The sequence below is a fragment of the Salvelinus namaycush genome, chromosome 33 (assembly GCF_016432855.1).
Source record: "Salvelinus namaycush isolate Seneca chromosome 33, SaNama_1.0, whole genome shotgun sequence".
NCBI lineage: Eukaryota > Metazoa > Chordata > Actinopteri > Salmoniformes > Salmonidae > Salvelinus > Salvelinus namaycush.
This window is the reverse complement of record NC_052339.1, coordinates 22,309,881-22,332,458: the sequence shown is the minus strand read 5'-3', so window position 1 is coordinate 22,332,458 and position 22,578 is coordinate 22,309,881. Positions and strand designations below refer to the sequence as shown.

At 46.4% G+C, this 22,578-nt stretch overlaps 2 protein-coding genes across 6 annotated transcripts; one reads left to right on the top strand and one right to left on the bottom strand.

The window, feature by feature from the left end:
* Positions 1-224: 224 nt before the first annotated feature.
* cdk8 (cyclin-dependent kinase 8) lies at positions 225-15,063 on the bottom strand. 5 transcript variants are annotated; one of them, XM_038973083.1, is made up of 13 exons: positions 14,635-15,063; positions 9,644-9,719; positions 9,463-9,573; positions 7,814-7,954; positions 6,480-6,537; positions 6,215-6,346; positions 5,662-5,805; positions 4,730-4,799; positions 4,472-4,544; positions 4,249-4,346; positions 1,807-1,894; positions 1,481-1,633; positions 225-1,320 (listed from the first exon to the last, which is right to left on the bottom strand). In XM_038973083.1, the coding sequence occupies exons 1-13, from the start codon at positions 14,760-14,762 to the stop codon at positions 1,195-1,197; spliced, it is 1,398 nt and encodes a 465-aa protein (XP_038829011.1). In that variant the 5' UTR covers positions 14,763-15,063; the 3' UTR covers positions 225-1,194. The 5 variants fall into 5 exon arrangements, with proteins under 5 accessions (XP_038829011.1, XP_038829012.1, XP_038829013.1 ...); XM_038973084.1 differs by having other exon boundaries at positions 9,463-9,531; XM_038973085.1 differs by lacking the exon at positions 9,644-9,719.
* Positions 15,064-15,674: 611 nt separating this feature from the next.
* Positions 15,675-21,929, top strand: rnf6 (ring finger protein (C3H2C3 type) 6). The gene is made up of 4 exons (XM_038972893.1): positions 15,675-15,724; positions 16,860-17,015; positions 17,632-17,784; positions 18,029-21,929. The coding sequence occupies exons 2-4, from the start codon at positions 16,868-16,870 to the stop codon at positions 19,903-19,905; spliced, it is 2,178 nt and encodes a 725-aa protein (XP_038828821.1). The 5' UTR covers positions 15,675-15,724; positions 16,860-16,867; the 3' UTR covers positions 19,906-21,929.
* Positions 21,930-22,578: the final 649 nt, after the last annotated feature.

Sequence of the window (22,578 nt, the reverse complement as noted above, 5' to 3'; positions counted from 1 at the left end):
CAAAGGGAGCAGACTAGAGTGAGTGTGAATGTGAGAAAGACAAAAAGATAGAGAGGGTAGTAAACGAGGGCAGTGAACGAGTAAAGACAGACCTCAGAGAGAAAAAGTAGGATGGACTGGGATTGTTCCATTATTGAAGACACGGTTCTATTCCTGGAAGAGAACATACGTTCTTTTTCCGTTTTCCAGGTTAACACAGAGACAAAAGAAGAGAAACTCCCAACTCCAATGTTAACATTTCCACTTTTTATTGTCAGGATACTTGCTTCATGTAAAATATTTAAATACAATACATGTTCCATATGCCGTCCTCCACACGATTGGTTGGTTTTGTCATTATGAAGTTCTAAGGTTCTGCTCACAGCGATTAAAAACAGCTTCTCTCTCAGCCAAACGGAAGCTGCTTCACCACTTCCTTTTTTTATACAGTCAGTGAAAACCAAACCAAGGAAAACAGATTCAATTATAAACTACTAATATCAGGTATTTTTTTATTTTTTGTTTTTGTCTCAATTACGCCCCCAACAAGAGCTGTGGATGGGGCACAAACTCCCAGCATGCTCCTGTCAGCAGCTCAGTTCGGTCCCCAGCGAAGACGCCCTCGGAAGGGAGGACAGACAGACAAGAAGAAGAAAGACCGACAGGAGGACAGAGACAGGAGGACAGAGGGGCATGTACTCTGTCAATGCTGGCAGTCACATAGCAGCTTTAGTCTGATCGAAGCTTCAACAGGAAGAGGGGATCTGGCTGGAAAGGGGGAGAGCTTTGGTGGAGGTGGTGAGAAGGAAAGGAGGGAGTGGGTAACACCCTGGGTGGCCTTCACTGCAAATGAAGCCATCTTCTGTTTGCTTGTCATGTTGTGGCTTTTGTTAAGTACCAGTTCTGAAGGTTAACTTTATAATGCTCATAGACACAGCAACAAAGAGCGGAGGGAACGAGGGAAGAACCAACTGACAGCATCCGTTCTCCTCCATCGTCATCTAGTTTTGCGGTTTAGTCTCCATGTGTTGCTCATGGTTGAAGTTATGTTATTTTCAGGATGGGCTCATTGTATTTCATACTGGGCTAACGGACTACTGCAGTGAGGGTGGACCGGTGGGTTAAATGTGGGGGGAGGGGTGGGTATTGCCATGGACACACCCACCTCCCTCAGTACATTCTCCCTAGTGGGCCAGGCGAGGGCTGGGTCAGGGGTCAGTAGCGGTGGGTCTGGTGTGAGTACTGCGGGGGCTGCTGGGAGGTAGAGGAGTATCCAATGCTGTTTTGGGGCAGTGATGTGCTTGGTCCGGGGTTCTGGTAGGCAGCATGTGGATTGGAGCGCTGAGAGAGAGATAAGATAACTAAATCAGACTATTTACAATTTGGTATGATTTGGTGGGATAGCATGATTTTGCTGATTTCTGTGTTATCAATATAGTATTGCTATGCTATATAGTAACTTCTTTGTATGCATATGCATGTATGTGTGAGACTACCCTACCTGGTAGTCTGAGGTCATAATGAGGCCACTTGAGGTAGTGACGGGCGGGACCACTCGCACCTTCTTTAGGGGCGGGCCCTGGGTGTGGCTGTTGTCAGGGTTACCAGTGTGCCCCGCCCCATTGGTGTGGTTGTTCCCCTGCTGCTGGTTCTTCTGGAATATTAAAAGACACCCAAGGCTTCATCAACCACACATTAGCACACACTGAAAATACACTCAAAATGTTCCCTTTAAACCTTTACTCTGTTGATAAAAAATACACACATAAACACACTTATAAATGTAACATATATTTTGACCGAAATGTAAACATAAGAGGCACACACATTTCTGACTTTCTCTGCCTTATCTTCTGGTTCCTCCTCTGTCAGGAACTCCCTCTTGGGGTATGGGATCTGGCAGCCTGCAAACACACTGACACAAACACACCACTTATCTTACAGGGTATAGCACCACATCACTCCAGACATGGAGTAACATGTTATACATGTTGTAATACATTTGTTATAATGCAATATATGTAGTAAGGGGTTTTGTTGTATTACATGTAGTAATAATGTGTTAGTTGTTTTAATATATACTGAACAAAAATATAAGACGCAACATGCAACTATTTCAACGATTTTACTGAGTTACAGTTCAAATAAGTAAATCAGTCGATTGAAAAATTCATTAGGTCCTAATCTATGGATTTCACATGACTGGGCAGGGAAGCTGCCATGGGTGGGCCTGGGAGGGCATAGGCCCACGCACTTGGGAGCCAGGCCCAGCCAATCAGAATGAGTTTCTCCACAAAAGGCCTTAATTACAGACAGAAATACTCCTCAGTTTCATCAGCTGTCAGGGCGGCTAGTCTCAGACAACTACCGACCCGTAGCGCTCACGTCTATAGCCATGAAGTGCTTTGAAAGGCTGGTCATGGCTCACAACATTATCCCAGAAACCCTAGACCCACTCCAATTTGCATACCACCCAAACAGATCCACAGATGATGCAATCTCTATTGCAGTCAACACTGCCCTTTCACACCTGGACAAAAGGAATACCTACGTGAGAATGCTGTTCATTGACTACAGCTCAGCGTTCAACACTAAAGTGCACTCAAAGCTCATCACTAAGCAAAGGATCCTGGGACTAAACACCTCCCTCTGCAACTGGATCCTGGACTTCCTGATGGGCCGCCCCCAGATGGTGAGGGTAGGTAACAACACATCTGCCACGACAGCCTATAGGGAGGTGGTCAGGGACCTGGCCGGGTGATGCCAGAATAACAACCTATCCCTCAACGTAATCAAGACAAAAAGGAGATGATTGTGGACTACAGAAAAAGGAGGACCGAGCACGCCCCCATTCTCATCGACGGGGCTGTAGTGGAGCAGGTTGAGAGCTTCAAGTTCCTTGGTGTCCACATCACCAACTAACTAATGGTCCAAGCACACCAAGACAGTCGTGAAGAGGGCACGACAAAACATATTCCCCCTCAAGAGACTGAAAAATTTGGCATGGGTCCTCAGATCCTCAAAAGGTTCTACAGCTGCAACATCGAGAGCATCCTGACTGGTTGCCTCCCTGCTACCGCACGGCAAGCGGTAACAGAGCGCCAAGTCTAAAAGGTTTCTAAACAGCCTTTACCCCCAAGCTATAAGACTCCAGAACAGGAAATCAAATAGCTACCCGGACTATTTTCATTGTGCCTCCCCCCTGCTCCTTTTACACTGTTGCTACTCTGTTTTATCACCTATGCATAGTCACTTTAACTATACCTACATGTACATATTACCTCAATTAGCCTGACTAACCGGTGCCTGTATATAGTCTCGCTACTGTTATTTTCAATGTTTTATTTATTTACTTTCTCTTGTTCACCTAATACGTTTTTACGTAAAAATTGCACTGACGGTTAGGGCTTGTAAGTAAGCATTTCACTGTAAAGTCTACGCCTGTTGTATTCGGCGCACGTGACAAATAAACTTTGATTTGATATCAACATTGAACTCTTTGGCCTGAATGCCAAGCATCACATCTGGAGGAAACCTGGCACCATTCCTACGGTGAAGCATGGTGGTGGCAGCATCAAGCTGTGGAGATGTTTTTCAGCGGCAGGGACTGGGAGACTAGTCAGGATCGAGGGAAAGATGAACGGAGCAAAGTACAGAGAGATCCTTGATGAAAACCTGCTCCAGAGCTCTCAGGACCACAGACTGTGGTGAAGGTTCACTTTTCAACAGGACAACGATCGTAAGCACACAGCAAAGCACGAGTGGTACGAGTGGCTTCGGGACAAGTCTCTGAATGTCCTTGAGTGGCCCAGCCAGAGCCCGGGCTTAAACCCGATCAAACATCTCTGGAGAGACCTGAAAATAGCTGTACAGTAACGCTCCCCATTCAACCTGACAGAGATTGAGGGGATCTGCAGAGAAGAATGGGAGAAACTCCCCAAATACAGGTGTACCAAGCTTGTAGTGTCACACCCACTAAGACTTGAGGCTGTAATTGCTGCCAAATGTGCTTCAACAAAGTACTGAGTAAAGGGTATGAATACTTATGTAAACGTGAAAATGTCTAAAAACCTGTTTTTGCTTTGTCATTATGGGGTACTGCGTGTAGATTGATGAGGCAAATTTTTCAAAATCAATTTTAGAATAAGGCTGTAACGTAACAAATGTGGAAAAAGTCAAGGGGTTTGATTACTTTCCCGAATGCACTGTACATGTGTTACAGATGTTGTAATAAATATGTTCTAAAGTTGTATTAGGGTCCTGACTCACTCCGAGGTGGGCAGAGGTTCCTCCAGGAAGTAAGGGTCCTGCATGGCCTGCTCAGACGTGATCCTGCGGATCGGGTCCATGGTCAGCAGCTTCTGGAGCTACACACACAAACGTTAGAGCATGAGTAAAACAGAGGGAACGTTTATACAACGTCAGACTGAACAATGCTACGTAACAACAACGTTCAGGCAATTTTAGACTGAGAAAACTAATTTCAACTCACCAAGTGGAATGCTTTGCTGTCTGGTTTGACTTTGTGTTTCTCCATGTATTTTATAAGGCTGCAGTTTGTATACCTGTGATATACGAACATATTTCAGTTTGTATACCTGTGATATACAAACATATTTCAGTTTGTATACCTGTGATACCAGACCACATCATTTCAGTTTGGATGAGAAGACAAATCTATTAATAAATGCTAAAAATGATCTTGTTCAGAGCTGGCAGAAAGCATGCAGGCAGTCAGAAAGCCACTCACGTGTTCCTCCTGAAGTCTTTCATCAGAGTGGAGTGCTCCGGCATCTTCTTGATGTCTTCCCAGTCCTTCTCTAAGGATTACATCATCAGACTGTGTCAGTGAATGCTTCTCTGAGGATTACATCAGACTGTCAGTGAGTGCTTGTACAGAACAGACAGATTGCTTTGGGCTCATACAAGTCAGGCCAGAATAGAACTGTGCCTAGTCATGGTTTAATTACACTTGTTCTTCAGTATTATATATATATATAACTATTTGCCAGGCAGGTTCATAATACACACGTCGAAAATATGTTGGAAATCTGTCTTGCCTACCACTTTCTAAAACGACATGCTGTGTACTAATAGTGCTACATACTATTGAGAACGTACTGTTTCGTAAAAACATATGCAGGAAGCAACAAATACAAACATACTATGTTGATCCATGCTGAGAAGACATAATCTAACACTCAATCGTGCTTGTTCCCCGACATTCGTTCATTTTGGTAGAGCGCATTCCCTATTCCCTATGATTATCAGATGATTATCAGATGATTATGAAAAAGACGCAAGTCTGAAAAGACGATTCTCTTCCTCAAGTGTGCAGCGAATTGTACTTTATGAAAAGACAAAATGAATATAACATCCTGGCATTTAAAGTTGTACACATACTGATGTTATATTTTTGCATAGCCAAAAAGCCTACTATTTAGAACGCAAATATGTGTTTTCAGATGGAACAAGGTTAATAATTTTACACATACTGTACGAGTGACCATTTCAATGCACATAGGCATGTCCTGATAAGTTATGAGAGTCCCAAGCACTCACGGACAACCCTCTTTATCCAGAGCCAGTTTAAGTATTCTTTGGCCTCTACATGCTGGTTTTGTGGCCTGTGTGTGGTGGTTCTAAAGGAGGAGAGGCCCTGCCCCAGCCCAGCTCTCTCACCAGCGGGGAAGCCCATGACGTTGAAGATGCGGTCCAGCTGATCGTGGTGGTAGGGGTTACTGGTCTTGATGTCCTCTTGGCGACAGTGGAAGATGGGCTCAGATGTCAACAGCTCGGCAAAGATGCAGCCAATCGCCCAGATGTCTGACAGATGCACAGGGTGGATTAGAGATATCAGGGCTCTACAGTGCTACCATTGTGGTTTTATATGATCCTAAATATTTTTATTTTGGCCACCAGTGCCCCTAGATTTTTATTTTATTTTTAGTAATTGCTGGCAAATCATCAATACATCGAATATTTCTCAATCTGCACCTAAATTTATTTGTGCTCCTACATTTTTCAACTTAGGAGCACGTGCTCCTTGTAAAATATGACAGTGTAGAGCCCTGGATATCACACTGTGTTCTAAACCACGCCCACACACAGACACCCACTTGAACATGCTTGCACACACACAACAGTAATTATCCTAGGATGGTGGCAGGATAGCTCAGAAGTTCAGCTCTTGGTACACAGCACACACACCCACCCACCCCGTGGCCGTTCTCACCGATGGCTTTGGTGTAGTGCCTGGCACCTAGCAGTAGCTCTGGTGCCCTGTACCAGAAGGTGACCACCACAGGGTCCAGATCTGCTAACGGCTTCAGTGGGGAGTTAAAGAGGCGGGCAAAGCCCATGTCCGCTGTACAGCAACACACAAGAAAGAAATAAGCCACATAATATGATAATGTAGTATAACGCTCAAATAGTGTGTAATAGCCAGTCTATGTAGACATAAAGCATTACGCTGAAAAAAAATAAACACTCCATCGTACCGATCTTTACTCGACCCCTCTCCGGCCCCTCCCCCATCACTAGGATGTTTGCAGGTTTCTGGGGGAAAAAAAGATTAACGGTTAATATCGCCCAAATATTTACTTCCATTATCCTAATACCCACACTGATACACATTAAACGAGAGGAATTAAGATTCGTTTGGCCGCGTTATGCTGAGTAACATATGAATGGTTCAGGTAGTGTCAATGCTGTCCTCTGGTGGCGTAACAATGAAACTCACATCTCGGAGAGAAGCAGGCCAGGCACCTCCATTTCTTCCACCAGGGCAACCATACAGTGCTCAGCCACTGTACCATTTCCTGCATCCCTCTATTCCTCTCCCCCGCCCCCCCCCCCCCCCCTGCCATTTCCTCCCCTATTCTCCCTTCCTCATCCCCCACTTTCACCAGGTCTCTGTAGGAAACAGTTAGCGTGCAGGTAATGGATGCCCACTCTCCCTCCAGTGCCCTTCTTCCTCCCTCCCCCTCACACAAAGGCCTTTCTCATTTGGGCAAAAGTCTCTTCTCCCGTCCGCTCTCCTCCGTGACCCAGAAACTGATAAGTGGTCGAGGAGAGTGTCAATTAGTTAGTAGGTGAATGGAGGAGTGTCCTCTCCTCTTCGATAGCCTCCTTTCATCGAGGATAGTCATGTGTATCCCACCGGAGTCATTCACAGAAGAGTTTTTATATTTGACACACCCCCTTTGAAGCAGTTGTTGCTTACGAGGAGAAAAGCAGGCAAACATTTAAAATGTATATGCTACTTATCCTTTTATCTATAAAATGTCTTGCAGAACGAGCTACATTTATTTCATCACTTTACATTTATTTTGGGATTCCACCCCTGTAAAGGTAATTTGCCTGATGACGCACAAATGGAGAGAATCTAATTTAATACAAGCACCTTTCCGTTCACGTTCCCTCTGCCTCTCAATTACCTTTGACATATTTCAAAAGGAGGCGAGAGACAGAGGAGAGAGGACGCAGGAGTTGAGCAAATCCAATTGAGAAAAGGCCCAGGTCTCTGCGTAGGACCCAGTTGGCATGCAGGAAAAGGATGCACTCTCTTTCCTTCCCTCCCTACCCTCTCCCCCTGTCCCTTACCAGGTCTCTGTGTAGGACCCAGTTGGCATGCAGGAAAAGGATGCACTCTCTTTCCTTCCCTTCCTCCCTACCCTCTCCCTCCCTCCCTCCCTACCCTCTCCCCCTGTCCCTTACCAGGTCTCTGTGTAGGACCCAGTTGGCATGCAGGAAAAGGATGCACTCTCCTTCCCTCCCTCCCTACCCTCTCCTTCCTTCCCTCCCTACCCCCTCCTCTCCCCCTGTCCCTTACCAGGTCTCTGTGTAGGACCCAGTTGGCGTGTAAGTAATGGATGCCGTCCAGGATCTGGTAGAGCAGAGACTTGACCATCCCCCTGGGCAGTTGCAGGGGCTTCTTGTTAGCCTTGGACGCCCTGTGAAACTTTATGATGTGCTGTGGAGAGAGGGAGCATCATTAGTGTGTGTTGTCAATGTCTGTGTCAATGGATTTAAACAAGTGTGGAGGTAAAATATTCAAATGTTTATATAAAAAAAGTGTGTTTATGTAAAAACAAATGTGTACGTGTGTGTGTATGTTTATAGTGTGGATGGATGTATCAGATACAAAATCTGTGAGAGTATCATGCAAATCATTCTGTTACTTTTAGATTACTTTCCCCTTAAAGAGGCATTAGAAGACAAAAATGAATATTGCCAATTGAACGACATCTATTGCAGGATAAATCAATGTTAAAGTTTACATAGCTGACCATAAATAAATGTTACAATTTATTTTATGGGTTGGTTATGTAGGCTTCTTCTAACCCATTGCTTTCTACTACAGATAATATGGTTAGGCTTAATCTTTACATTAAAAAATTAAATTAAAAAAATGTGTCAGATTTCCAGTCATTGCAAATAATGTAATAAACCTTGATTTTCAACAATAGGACTTATAATTATAAATTATCTAAATTGTTTTAACTGAGCATAACCCAAAACCGAACAACTTATTAGCTTACGTTGTTGTTTATGATTTTGTCGTCATGGAGGACTGATTGGGCTCATTGCTTCGAGTTGGAAAAAAATGCTGCTCTCATTGAAATGTTGATATCTATATCATTTGCAGAGGTTTAAGTCTATCAAAAGTGTGTGCATTAGAACATGTGTCCATTAGGCCTATGTTTTTTTTTATCCGCACAAATTAGATTGAGCAATAAAAGCCCCACTCGTGGTCTTCTTAAAGTAAACCGGTTTCTGACAGTATGGAGCACAACACCAGAGTAGTTTAGAAGGGAGGAACTCCCTCTCATTTTCCCCATAAGCACTAAGCAGCTGTTGCATATTTTCACTGGCTGTTCACTGGTTGCAAAAACAGATTGATAGACAGCTTATTCTTCAATTCAACCATTATTGAGTAAAAAAAAAATGTGAACAGCCATCCACAACAACCACAATCCATGAGGCACAAATAGCTAAATGAGAGAGCAGCAGTGTGATTCATATCAATGCTCTATGTAGATATCAACACTAATGATATCTGTATGGCCCTTACCTCCAAGCTTTTATTCAAGTTGGATAATCTTTGGATGTCGACAGCAGTTGCACCATCAGAAGACATAGCTTGGACTGTAGCCTACAAAAGCCTATTCCTGCTCTTTTCCCACAATCTATCAAGTGCAATTGGGGAGTCATCATAGTGGTCTCTGACTTGTGGTCAGACCTTAAATTTGCCAATTTTTTCAATGCTGATTTAAATGCCATTGAGAAAACAGAAAGGTGTCAATGATTTTTTTTGCACAAACATTTTCAAAGTAATCCTAGAATTAATCATTTAGTTTTTCAAAAGTATCTGTAATCTGATTACTATAGTTTTGCTGGTAACGTAACTGATTACAGTTGGTTTATTTTTTATCCGTTACTCCCCGTGTGTGTGTGTGTGTGTGTGTGTGTGTGTATTACCCAGAGATCATGCTCAGCATAGTCGAAGAGCAGCCAGACTTTGCGGTCTGCGTGTGACAGGAACACCTTCTGCAGTGAGATCACATTAGGATGCTTCAGCTCCCGCAGTAACTAGAAGAAGAAACATTCATTCACACAGACATTATGGGATGTCTGCTCTTGAACTAAACAACACACTTACTGCAATCTCTCTGCAGGCCGACATGGAGATGCCAGTGCCTTCAATCTGCTTGAGGGCGTAGTCCTTATCATCCTTCCTGAAGATAGAAAAATATACAGCATCAACCCAAGTTCACTACAGTTCCCATGGGGCCTTGTTACACTGAGACATGGAGGCCAGCTGGCAGTTGGTGGTACATGAGTGGCTGAGAGGAGGGCAAAATGCTCAACTCCAGGAGAACAAATTAGGGTATGAGAGGATCATAAACAGCAGTCTCCTACAATAAACACAAACATCTTTGAACACTTAGGGCTGGTTAAAACACGGTTCCAGCCACCAGTCAGTCTGGCCATGTTTTAGACCAACTGCTTGGTGGGTCTGATTTGTGTCCTGAGGGTTTAGGTTTAGCAACAAAGCCCAGTTACAGTAAAGGATCTGGGCTGGATTAAACAAAACATGGATGATCTGGACTCCACTTGGGTTTGGACTGGATTGGATGGGGTTGGACTAGGATAGGGCCAGGAGGACTGGACTACACCACCAGTCTAGGATGGGGCCAGGAGGCCTGGACAAGACCACCAGTCTAGGATGGGGCTAGACCACCAGACTAGGATGGGACCAGGAGGCCTGAACTAGACCACCAGTCTAGGATGGGGCTAGACCACCAGACTAGGATGGGGCCAGGAGGCCTGGACTAGACCACCAGTCTAGGATGGGGCTAAACCACCAGACTAGGATGGGGCCAGGAGGACTGGACAAGACCACCAGTCTAGGATGGGGCTAAACCACCAGACTAGGATGGGGCCAGGAGTAATGAACTAGACCACCAGTCTAGGATGGGGCTAGACCACCAGTCTAGGATGGGGCTAGACCACCAGTCTAGGATGGGGCCAGGAGGAATGAACTAGACCACCAGTCTAGGATGGGGCTAGACCACCAGACTAGGATGGGGCCAGGAGGACTGGACTAGACCACCAGTCTAGGATGGGGCCAGGAGGACTGGACTAGACCACCAGTCTAGGACGGGGCCAGGAGGACTGGACTAGACCACCAGTCTAGGATGGGGCTAGACCACCAGACTAGGATGGGGCTAGACCACCAGTCTAGGATGGGGCTAGAGCACCAGTCTAGGATGGGGCCAGGAGTAATGAACTAGACCACCAGTCTAGGATGGGGCCAGGAGTAATGAACTAGACCACCAGACTAGGATGGGGCTAGACCACCAGACTAGGATGGGGCTAGACCACCAGACTAGGACGGGGCCAGGAGGACTGGACTAGACCACCAGACTAGGATGGGGCCAGGAGTAATGAACTAGACCACCAGTCTAGGATGGGGCCAGGAGTAATGAACTAGACCACCAGTCTAGGATGGGGCCAGGAGGACTGGACTAGACCACCAGACTAGGATGGGGCCAGGAGGCTTGGACTAGACCATCAGTCTAGGATGGGGCTAGCGCACCAGACTAGGATTGGGCTAGAGCACCAGACTAGGATTGGGCTAGAGCACCAGACTAGGATTGGGCTAGAGCACCAGACAAGGACGGGGCCAGGAGGACTGGACTAGACCACCAGACTAGGATGGGACTAGACCACCAGACTAGGATGGGGCCGGGAGGCCTGAACTAGACCACCAGACTAGGATGGGGCTAGAGCACCAGACTAGGATGGGGCCAAGAGGACTGGACTGGACCACCAGACTAGGATGGGGCCAGGAGGACTGGACTAGACCACCAGACTAGGATGGGGCCAGGAGGAATGAACTAGACCACCAGACTAGGATGTGGCTGGACTGGGACAGAAGGGGAAGGACAGGGTGTCTGCAGTCTGAAATTAGCTCTTTGCCTTCATGGCCTCTGTATAAAATACCTTTATTGTAATAGCATAAACCTAACCAGTCCTTTCACTGGTAATAATTTATGAAGGGAGCAAGAAGAGAACAATAAACTTAAGATAATGGGAAAACTGGAATAAACATTGTCTGGCTGAAATGGCTAAATGCTTGGATACATCTGCAGTGGTTTGTGTCTCAGCCACTGACACTGACATGTTTAGGCTAAAATGTTCAATGCAATAAAAATATATTTTTTGTGTCAAACTAGGCCTATGCAATAAAGTTAAAAGCCCAAGGTAATTAAACCACAATAGCAAAACAAACTCATTTGGGGATTGCTCAAAACCCATATATTCTAGTATTTTGAATAATAATTGGACATTACTATTTAGCCTATGAATTGCACGACAATGGTTCTCAGCATTGGTCTACATAAATTAGTCTAGCATATTATTATTATTTTTACAAGTATCTTTAGTTGAAGAGAAAAAGTAATCGAGACATGTATATGTAACAGCATAACTTTATACCGCCCCGACACGGGCGCGAACCAGGGACCCTCTGCACACATCAACAACAGTCACCCACGAAGCGTCGTTACCCATCGCTCCACAAAAGCCGCGGCCCTTGCAGAGCAAGGGGAAACCCTACTTCAGGTCTCAGAGCAAGTGACGTAACCGATTGAAATGCTATTAGCGCGTACCCGCTAACTAGCTAGCCATTTCACATCCGTTACACTCACCCCCCTTTCAACCTCCTCCTTTTCCGCAGCAACCGGGTCAACAGCATCAATGTAACAGTATAACTTTAAACCGTCCCCTCGCCCCGAAACGGGCGCGAACCAGGGACCTTCTGCACACATCAACAACGGTCGCCCACGAAGCATCGTTGCCCACGAAGCATCGTTACCCATCGCGCCACAAAGGCCGCGGCCCTTGCAGAGCAAGGGGAAACCCTACTTCAGGTCTCAGAGCAAGTGACGTAACCGATTGAAATGCTATTAGCGCGTACCCGCTAACTCGCTAGCCATTTCACATCCGTTACATATAGAATAACATTGTGTGCAAGTTTTACAGTGCTTTTACTCCATTTTGAAATAGCGGCCAGAGAATTGGTGAGATTGCATAAACTCCAAGGTTAATAGGCTGTAGCCTAGTTTCACAGTAGGGAAAATAACACCCATCATCTCACTTCTTATTGGCAGACAGAGACCTTCATAATCATAACATCCTGCAGCCTCAAATAATTAGACCACAGTAAAACACATATCAACATAAATAACCCTTTTACTTGGTCATGAGATATTAGCATAGTAGTGATGCACGATATCGGAATTGGCCGATATTAGCTAAAAATGCCGGCATCGCGGCCCGCGGTCTAGTTTAACGCTGAAGTGCAAAACTGATGTGCATACGTCTAACGTAGGTAGATGACGTAAAGACGCCACGAAAAATACAGCGCTAAACAGAACAAAAGCAGAAAAACACTAAGCGCACACTTCCAACAACTAAACAAGTTCAAGTTGAGCAGTCATTTGAAAGACTAAGAACATTTCAGTGAGACAACTCAAAGGCGAAATCCATTAACGCCAAGATAATATAATTCATTATGCTACGGGCGTCACGACTGACATTTGGACCAGCGATGGCAGCCCCATGAGCATGCGGAGTCTGACAGCACAGTGGGTCGACGAGGATTTCGTACTGAGGAATGCCGTATTGCATGCTCAAGAATGTGCTGGTTCTCATACCGCTGCTGCCATTTCAATAGCATCTGAGAACATGAACACACTCTTAACACGATTTGAACAACTGACTGGAGAAATAAGCTAACCCTCTGTCATGGCACTAAAACGCCTGCTCAACAAAACTGAAGACAGACCGTGGGGTTAAAACTTACAAAAGTACTCAAGTCGGTGAACATGCGATTCGGTGGTATTCTCTCTGAGCCTCTTTACCGTGTCGCCACCATGCTCAATGCTAGGTACAAGGACCGCTACTTCGATGCAGACAATAAACAGGGTTTACGTGAAATGTTACAGAGTACAGCTGGACAGGATGGAAACGGACACAGTGATAGTGGACCAAGGAAGAGAGGCCACGTACACACAGAGCTGAAACTTCACTGCTTGACATGTATGATGAAATCCTGGTTGAAAATGATTAGAGGGGGTGAGATTCCTCCATACAATGTAAAGTGCTTTAAGCATCTGGTGAAAAAAACTGCTTTATGTAAACCCATTATTATGTATTGTGTAGCCAGGACGAACCAGATCCAGACACCTCAAACCCGCCAGACCAAACATTCCCTGCGCGCGACTGCACCTGCCCCTGACTTGCTTGGCTGCGTCTGTAATAGGTTATCACACAAAGGCTGGCCTACTTCACTCAGTTTGATCATATTACTGCGAAAATATTACATCTCGAAATGCAAAAAAATGACACTGCATAATTTGATACAAAAATATCCTCATTATTCTGTTTAGAGCTTAACTTGCTTGATGACTGCAATACCCCACATAAAATGTTGTTACAACATCCCCCGTTCTGTTCCGTTTAATCTGCGAGCGCAGGCGTCCTTTTAAAACTATACATGATTTGCAATGCATCATGCTAGCATACTAACTACAATACAGCAAGGTTAGCTGGTGGATTTAGCGAACACATTGCACAGCTTTTAGTTACTGAAAGTTGTGGCTGCTTCGCGTGATGCATTGTTTTCTACATTCTTTGCCCTTTGTGCTGTTGTCTGTGCCCAATAATGTTTGTACCGTGTTTTGTGCTGCTACCATGCTATGTTGTTTTAGGTCTCTTGTCGTGTTGTGTTTTATTTAAATTTTATTGTTAATCCCAGCTCCCGTCCCCGCAGGAGGCCTTTTGGTGGGCCGTCATTGTAAATACGAACTTGTTCTTAACTGACTTGTCTGGTTAAATAAAATAAGTGCTGGGCCACTGTCAGTGCTCAAATCAGCTTTGTCATGGAACTCGAGCCCCTGTTCTCCAAGTGCTATGACGTACTGAGTTTATTCAGTTGGTTCTTTAAAATGTTCCCCGTACTACGAGTTACAAATAGGTGTAACGGAGAGGGGGCCTTAAACAGGAGCAACCAAGACAAACCGAGTTTTATTGGGAGACTCGTGGACCTGAGGGCCTTCTTACTGGCTCTCATTATCAACTCACCCATCTTTTCTCTTTGCTTTGTATACATGACCGTAGGTGCCTCTTCCCACTTTGCATCCCTCGTATTCAAACAGGTCCTCGACACGTTCTCTCTCTCCGGTCAGCATCACTTTGAAATCGTAGTCCATTCTCTCTGTTGTTTATGTCAATTATCTTCTTCTTCCTTTTAAAGCGCCGCTTGGGAGGCAACTTACTTCACAACCCCAGTTAGAATTTGTTGTTGCCTTCCCCCGCGTCGCTCTCTCCTCAGCCCTGTTTCCACATGTAACGGCTAGGTTTATGTTTACCAGAGAAGACGCAGGTTTCTTATCCGCGACGAAGAGCCAGGTATGGGCAGTAAAACTAGCTTCCCAGTTCTCTTGTATTATCTTGCTACTGCGTTTCTCCAGCCGGTATCACACTCTGGAGAACTGAAAAACCACGCACGGCACTGTCGTAAAATGTCGTTATTGCACAGAAATGGACGGGAGCTATATGTTTAGAACACCACGTGGATTTTAACTCTTTGTAACGTGAAGGGGATACAAATTGTACTATTCAGACAAAAACATCTCGTTTTATGATCAGAACTTTGGTGCTGGCATCTCTGAAGCCAGTTCAAGTGTTTCCTCTCCACATTTCATGACAATTACGCCACTCCTTAATCATAATCTGATGTTGGATATCCAAAATTAGATAATTCTGGCGTCTAATAAAGGCATAAAGAGGAGTCAAGATATGCGCACGGACATTGAAAAACGGGGGGGAAATGTCATTGCTATCTATTCATATATTTACCTTCAGACTGCTTGGAGAAAATGATCAACTGCGTGGTCATATAAAATACATTTGTGAAAAAGAACCTGTTTCAAATTGAAAACAGTCCTCTTCACAATTAAACACATATGAATAGATTGATTGAAACACAATTATCTGTTATAATCGGCAACTTTTATTGTAGTCGTGCGGTTTCGTAAGGTAGGAACTAATCTGACACTGCTGGTCTTTGATCGGACAGTGAGAAGTGTAGCAAAGTTGGTCCCATCTTGGCTACATTGTAATCAGAGCGGAGAGGGAAGCAAACGCGTCGATATTACAGCTGCTGTGTCAGGTACAAAAATACCTCTACATTTTGTTGTCAACTCCATATTCTCGAGCTAAAAAAACTATGTTTAGGTTGAGTATTGTATGCACTCAGTTCGTGTGTTGCTCGTTAAAATAATTGTCTTATTTGTTGGCGAAACCTTTCACCAGATAGCTAGCTGTCGACAACTAACAAATGCGTTGCGCATTCAAAATGACAGCTCGCCGCTTTGAAAGACAATGAAACCGGCGTATAGGTGTGAAGATTTTTATTAGTTGGATACGCTTATATAATTCTTTTGCAATCGTTAGGTGACGATTCTTTGTCCTCCTCTACATAGTCAACTTGCATGGAGCCCGACTATTCTTTGTCATGTCCCTCCTCCGACGTGGCTGTGTGATCGTTCCTGCGTCGGTGATTGGTAGCTAGTAGGATGACACCGGCGTCAGTTTTGTTGGTCCTTTCTGCTGTGTCCTCCAACATGGCCTACTGTATGGTATGTTTTGTAGAGGCTGGAATATTGCTCTAAATGGCATGATTGTTGCCGTCTATACGGCCAACTCAATATTCATTGCGGTCTATTGTTGTGCCAGCGATGCTGTTGTGTGGAGGTTTCTGAATCTAAGAAGGTTAGCCTGCTAGATGTCGGAACTCAGAAGGTTCGATTTTTGTAGCCGATCAGCGACTAGTGCGGGCGGAGTAGAGCTCCAACGTCACATAAAATGAAGTTTATCAAAACGACTGATTTCAGCACCCAAAGAATAGTCCGCAATTACACAGAGCAATGTCTCAGCCGACCAATTACTGGCCATGTCTCATCCCACAGCAGAATGGATAGTGTTGTTTTGACATGGTTTATGGCTAAAGGTGGGGCCACACAGGTTTAATAAAGTGAAGGCGTCTGATGTGGTAATGTCACATAATTGCATTGATTGTTAAAAATACTGTTGACTTGAGGTTTTTCCCCAGGGAATTGGATGGTCTGTAAAGTCTTGTTCTAATCCATGTTTGTCAGTTGTATAGAATCAAAATATATGTGATCTCAACTTAACTGCTGCCTATGATTGAATGATGGATGTATTACTAAAGCAGTACCCAGGTAAGTTCCAGCCAGGTGTCCCACATTTCTGACACCCCACCTACCGCCCTCTGTACGCCACAGCGGATTCCATGGTGATGGACCCTCCTGGCGGGCGAGACGAGCGTCGTCGTCAGGCAGAGCGTCTTCGACGGGAGGAGGCGTACTATCACTTCATCAACGAGCTGAGCGAGGAAGAGTACCGCCTTATGAGAGACAGCAACCTGCTGGGCACACCTGGTGAGAGGAACCTAGAACACCTGACGCAGGGTTGCATAGCTCCAGTCCCCCAGGGCAGTGGTGTCTGCTAGTTTTCCTCATCGTTTTTTAAATAACTGGCTAATTTGTACCAGGACAACCACGGGATAGGCAACTCCAGTCTTACAGGGTCCTGATTGGTCTCACACTTTTGCCCCTCTAGCACACCTGACTCTAATAATCAACTAATCATGATCTTCAATTTAAAATGTAATTAGTTTAATCAGCTGTGTTTTCTAGAGATGGAGGAAAGCTGTGACCACTCTGGCCCCCCGAGGACTGGAGTTGCCCATCCCTGCTTTATCCAATCAGTGGTGCTAATTAATGCCATGGAGAAACAATAACCATAGGACTGCAGCCCTGGAGTTGTCGTGCACCCCTGCCGCAACCCAATAGACTGAAACCTGCTAATGCACCCTAATATAGGCCTACACACACACACACACACACACACACACACACACACATTGTGTAATAAAACTAGCACATTTTATAATGTAAGGGCTTCATGTTGGCTACTAAGGGCTGAAAATGAATCTGGACAATCAAGCATATAAGTCCTCCGTCTTGACCTAACAGAGGACATGTTGTTCCCCAGGTGAGGTGACAGCGGAGGAGCTACGGCAGCGCCTGGACGGGGCAAAGGAGCGTGTGTCATCTCAGCCCCGCCCTGAACCACTCCCACTGAACACTGAGGCCGGAGAGGAGGAGGGGAGCAGCGTTGAGGGGGAGGAGAGCGAGGGAGGGGCAGGTAGGAATAATGAGCTATAGCGGTGGTAGTGGTTTTATGGGCTTATAGAGGTTATTGTGGGAAATTAATGCTAAAGGGTCTGTATAACCTAAACTGACAGATTGTTATGGGTCTCAAAAGGTTCAAGGCCTAATTGCTGCTGTATACTCACTCAGTTCAGTTTATTTATTATTGATCAAAGTACTAAAGTATTACTAGATAATTACAACTGACTCAGTTCAGTAACGAGCTGCTGTCTGTATAGCTACTGCTGAGCCGGGAGCAGAGACGTCTAACGGCGACTCACTGCTGGAGTGGCTGAACACCTTCCGACGTACAGGGAACGCCACGCGCAGTGGCCAGAGCGGCAACCAGACGTGGCGCGCGGTCAGCCGCACCAACCCCAACAGTGGAGAGTTCCGCTTCAGCCTGGAGATCAACATCAACCATGAGCAGCCAGAGCCAGGGGAGCACAGTGATGCCCCCGACCCCTCAGAGCTGTCCCCTGTCCCCCCTCCATCCACAGCCTCCTCAGCCTCCATACGCACTGCCCCCTACACCCCTGCCCGGCCCTCCCCCTATCCCTTACCTCGAGCTACCCAGGGCAGGAGGGCTCAGATCCGCCGTACACGCAGTAGTACCACCATCCCTCCTCTGACTCCCGCACCCCTCACCACACCCCTGCCCCCCCCTACTGCTCTAAGCGGTACAGCAGCCCTCAACCTCCCACCACCCCCAGTCCCCATCACCCCCCCTATTCTAAATCCTTCAATAAGCCCTCCACAGCTCCAACCCCCAAGCAGAGCTTCCTCCCCAGGGGAGGAGCAGGAGGAGGGGGTTCCTACCCTGGACTTCCCCCGTGTACCGCCCCAGTCTGGCCCCCAGGTGGCGTCTGTGGGGCGTGAGCCTCGTAGCAACAGGACTCGATCTCGCGGCCGGACCCGCAGGGCTGCAGCAGGAGGTGGGACTACCTCCCGGTCATCTAGGAGACGTAGCCGCTCCCCTCTTCAGAGAAACCCCGCCCCTAACTTGGCTACCTTGCCTCCTAGTGGTGGGAATGGAAATGGTGTCTCTAATAATGGCCACACTGCTGAGCCCGGAAACAGAACTGCTTCTGTCTCCATGGAGACCGGTGAGGCCGTGTCAGAGCCGGCTGTACTAGCAGAGCCTGGCCCAGAGGCAGGTGAGCAGGAGGGAGAGGCACACACGGCTGGGTCGGGGGGTGCAGGGGGGGTGCGGCGCCACCCCACCATCATGCTGGATCTGCAGGTGCGGCGCATCCGACCGGGAGAGAACCGGGACCGGGACAGCATCGCCAGCCGAACCCGTTCCCGGGCCCGCGCCGCCGAAAACACTGTCACCTTCGAGAGTGACAGCGGGGGCTTCCGGCGCACTATCTCCCGCTCGGAGCGGGCCGGGATCCGGACCTACGTCAGCACCATCCGGATCCCTCTGAGGAGGATCAGTGAGACAGGATTGGGGGAGCCCAGCTCCACCGCCCTGCGCTCCATCCTCAGACAGATCATGACCGGCTTCGGGGAGCTCAGCTCCCTCATGGAGACGGAGGCTGACGCTGAGACCACCGAGGGCATGCCCGGTCACCAGGACCCTGTAGGACCCAATGCAAACACCAACACCGCACAGACCTACCGTAGCCACAGTAACGAGAGTGGAACTGTGGCGGGAGGCCAAGCAGCAGAGACGGAGAGAGAGGGGGGGGGCAATGAGGAGGAAGGAGGGCAGGGGAGGTTAGGTGGGAGTGGCAACGGTGGAATTCCAACCCCTGACGACGGTCGGCCGATGAGCAGGGACACAAACAACCTGGTAGAGAACGGCACGTTGCCCATCCTGCGGCTGGCCCACTTCTTCCTGCTCAACGACGAGGAGGACGAGGAGCACCCGCGTGGCCTGACCAAAGAGCAGATCGACATACTAGCCACGCGCACCTACGGCCAGGCCAGCCTGGAGGGGGAAGCGGGGCGCGCCTGCAGCGTCTGTATCAACGACTATGCCCAAGGGAACAAGCTGCGCCGCCTGCCCTGCGCCCACGAGTTCCACATCCACTGCATCGACCGCTGGCTCTCTGAGAACAACACCTGCCCCATCTGCAGGCAGTCCATCCTCCCTGCTCACCAGGACTGACCCTGCCCTGACCCCTTGAATCCCCTGACCCCAGACCACCACCGGCTTCACCTCGCCCCCTGCTGGCTGAACTGAGCATGCCCGAGCAGAGAGGACGGTACATGTACATAGCGCTTTAATGTTTTCATTTACCATTGCAATATTAATTGTGTTCACTCTGAAATGGTAGAACCCAAAGGGGTAGGGGGGGGCTAATGCAGAGAATTAACGTGTTATTTTTTTAGACTTATTTTCAGCACCTTTGTTTTTTTAATGTATTTTCTTGTCTTGTTTCTCTTCGGCCTCTGTCACGATGCTTCTGAAGTCCACATTTACAGATAGCACTTAACTTAAAGAGCTACTATAGCTAGCCGCTGCTGATCAGTCTCGAACTCTTTCACCTGATACGCTGTGATGTCACAAATGGACTACAGCAATCAGTCAGTCGCTTCTGTAGATTTGATTTGGTTGACGATGTGTAAATATGTCACCGCCGCCGCCTGTGTTTTGGGGTTGAGAAGAGTCATCCTTGTTGCATTTTAAGCAGAAAACATTAAGTTAGAGCTAATATTGGAATCCTTCTATTTAAAGCTCCAACAACCCTTTTTAAAGTGTCCTCTATCATGTGTATGTGTTTGGACAAAGGCTATTGTGGTTCTATTTTACCTTTTTAATTACATTTTACTTGGCCAGTGGTCCCTAGGATGTTGTTGATGTCTGCCTACCTGTTCCAGCTCTTTAAACCTAGCCATCAAACCCCATAGATCCACAGTGGATGTCCAATAGTTCTTCAAATTAGTTGCAGCCTTTGACACTATTAGTAACACAAGTCAGAAAGAAACATCTAAAGCAAAGAAGTGTGTGAGGTAATTTAGCAGCAAGCACTTGTAGTTGGACTCGTCTGTTAGGGAGACAGGCAAATAATGCAATAACATGAAGGAGGAACGGAAGGACCGTTTTGTGTTAGATGTTTAAACTTTATAGTGCTGTTCTCTCTTGTTTACTCCTGGGCATTGATGAATAATTCATCTGTTGGGAGATGGAGAGTATCTGCTCTGTAGTATGCTCTCCCTCTATCCCCAGACTCCTAAACTCCTCAATCATCATCCCCCACTCCTCTAACGCACACGTGTCAAACTCATTCCACGGAGGGCAGAGTGTCTGTTGGTTCTCTCCACCCTTGTACTTGATTGATGAATTACGGTCATTAATTGGTAAGGAACTCCCCTCACCCTTGTTGTCTAGGTCTGTCTAATTGAAAGGACAACCAAAAACCTGCAGACACTCGGACCTCCGTGGAGTGAGTTTAACACCCCTGCTCTAATGTCTGTGTTTAAAGCCCCTGCTTTGGGAGAACCTGCCTGTCATGGCCTGATTTCTATCACCTAAGTAGTTTCATGTTCACAAACCTGAAAGGAATGACTAGGTGAAAGCAAAATGGTGAAGCCTCCACTCAATCCATTTTCTACATCTATCCAATCCTTTCGGATCAGTGTCTTCCTCCATTAGCCTGGCTTAGATCTCAATTGGCTTTCCCTGCAGGCAGTATCACCCTGTTACCACCAGGGGCAGTGTTCACAACTACAGTATGACGTGGTGAGGACTGGAGACCAGTGGTATTGGTGTCCATGCAGGGCAGGGGTTTTCTCTCATTTTCATACTAACTTTGTTCCAAGCAGACTCATTAGACAGGGATGTGATACAGGAAACAATGCTCTTTCTGTACTGAAGTGTGTGTGTTAGCGCTGAAGGAAGTGATATCAGAATGTCTAATATGGTTCTGGAGAAGCATCAGTCAGTAGCCTGAATGTCCATCTATCTAAGAAAGAGTGAGAGGGTCCGTGGCCACCGAAATTCAGAAATGAATATTTATTCTGTTCCTATTTAATGAGAAACAAACTTTGAAATATTGAATGTGTTATGTGATGAGATTAAAAAAACAGTTAAGATTAATATGTATTCTGTTACTATGTAATATAAATAAACACAAGGGTTTTCTTCTGCTCCTTAACAAGGGAATTAAATACAGCTTTGTTATGCCTGGAGTTAATTTGTGAGCTCTTTATTTGCTTCCCACTGGGGACTTTGTGTTCCTCCCACAGGACCACTGTCTTTTCCCACATCTCCAATGACATTCTGGTCCCGTGTGGCTCAGTTGGTAGAGCATGGCGCTTGCAACGCCAGGGTTGTGGGTTCAATTCCCACGGGGGGACCAGGGTTCAATTCCCACGGGGGGACCAGGATGAATATGTATGAACTTTCCAATTTGTAAGTCGCTCTGGATAAGAGCGTCTGCTAAATGACTTAAATGTAAATGTAATTCTCTCCCTGTGGTGTGAACAACTGTACCTCCTATCATATCATGACAAGTCTTGGTTTTTACTTTAATTTTAGATGGCTCTCTCGCTCCATAGGCTAGAAGTTACTCAGGCCTAGGCCTATGGAATTAGATTAACGTCAAACTAAGTAGGACAGTGAGGTTATGATCAAAGATGCACATGTGAAATGGTCATAGTACAGAAGTGCTAATAGCCATATTCCCTAGTAGTTATCTATTTAGCCTACCTCTGCAGTGTTGGCCTTTCTGCGTCTATGGCCCGACTAGGCTTACTGAATGAGTTAGGCTATTTTTATGCTTGACGTGATATTAGACTTAACTTAGGGCACACACTCAGCTACATGAATGTCCAATTG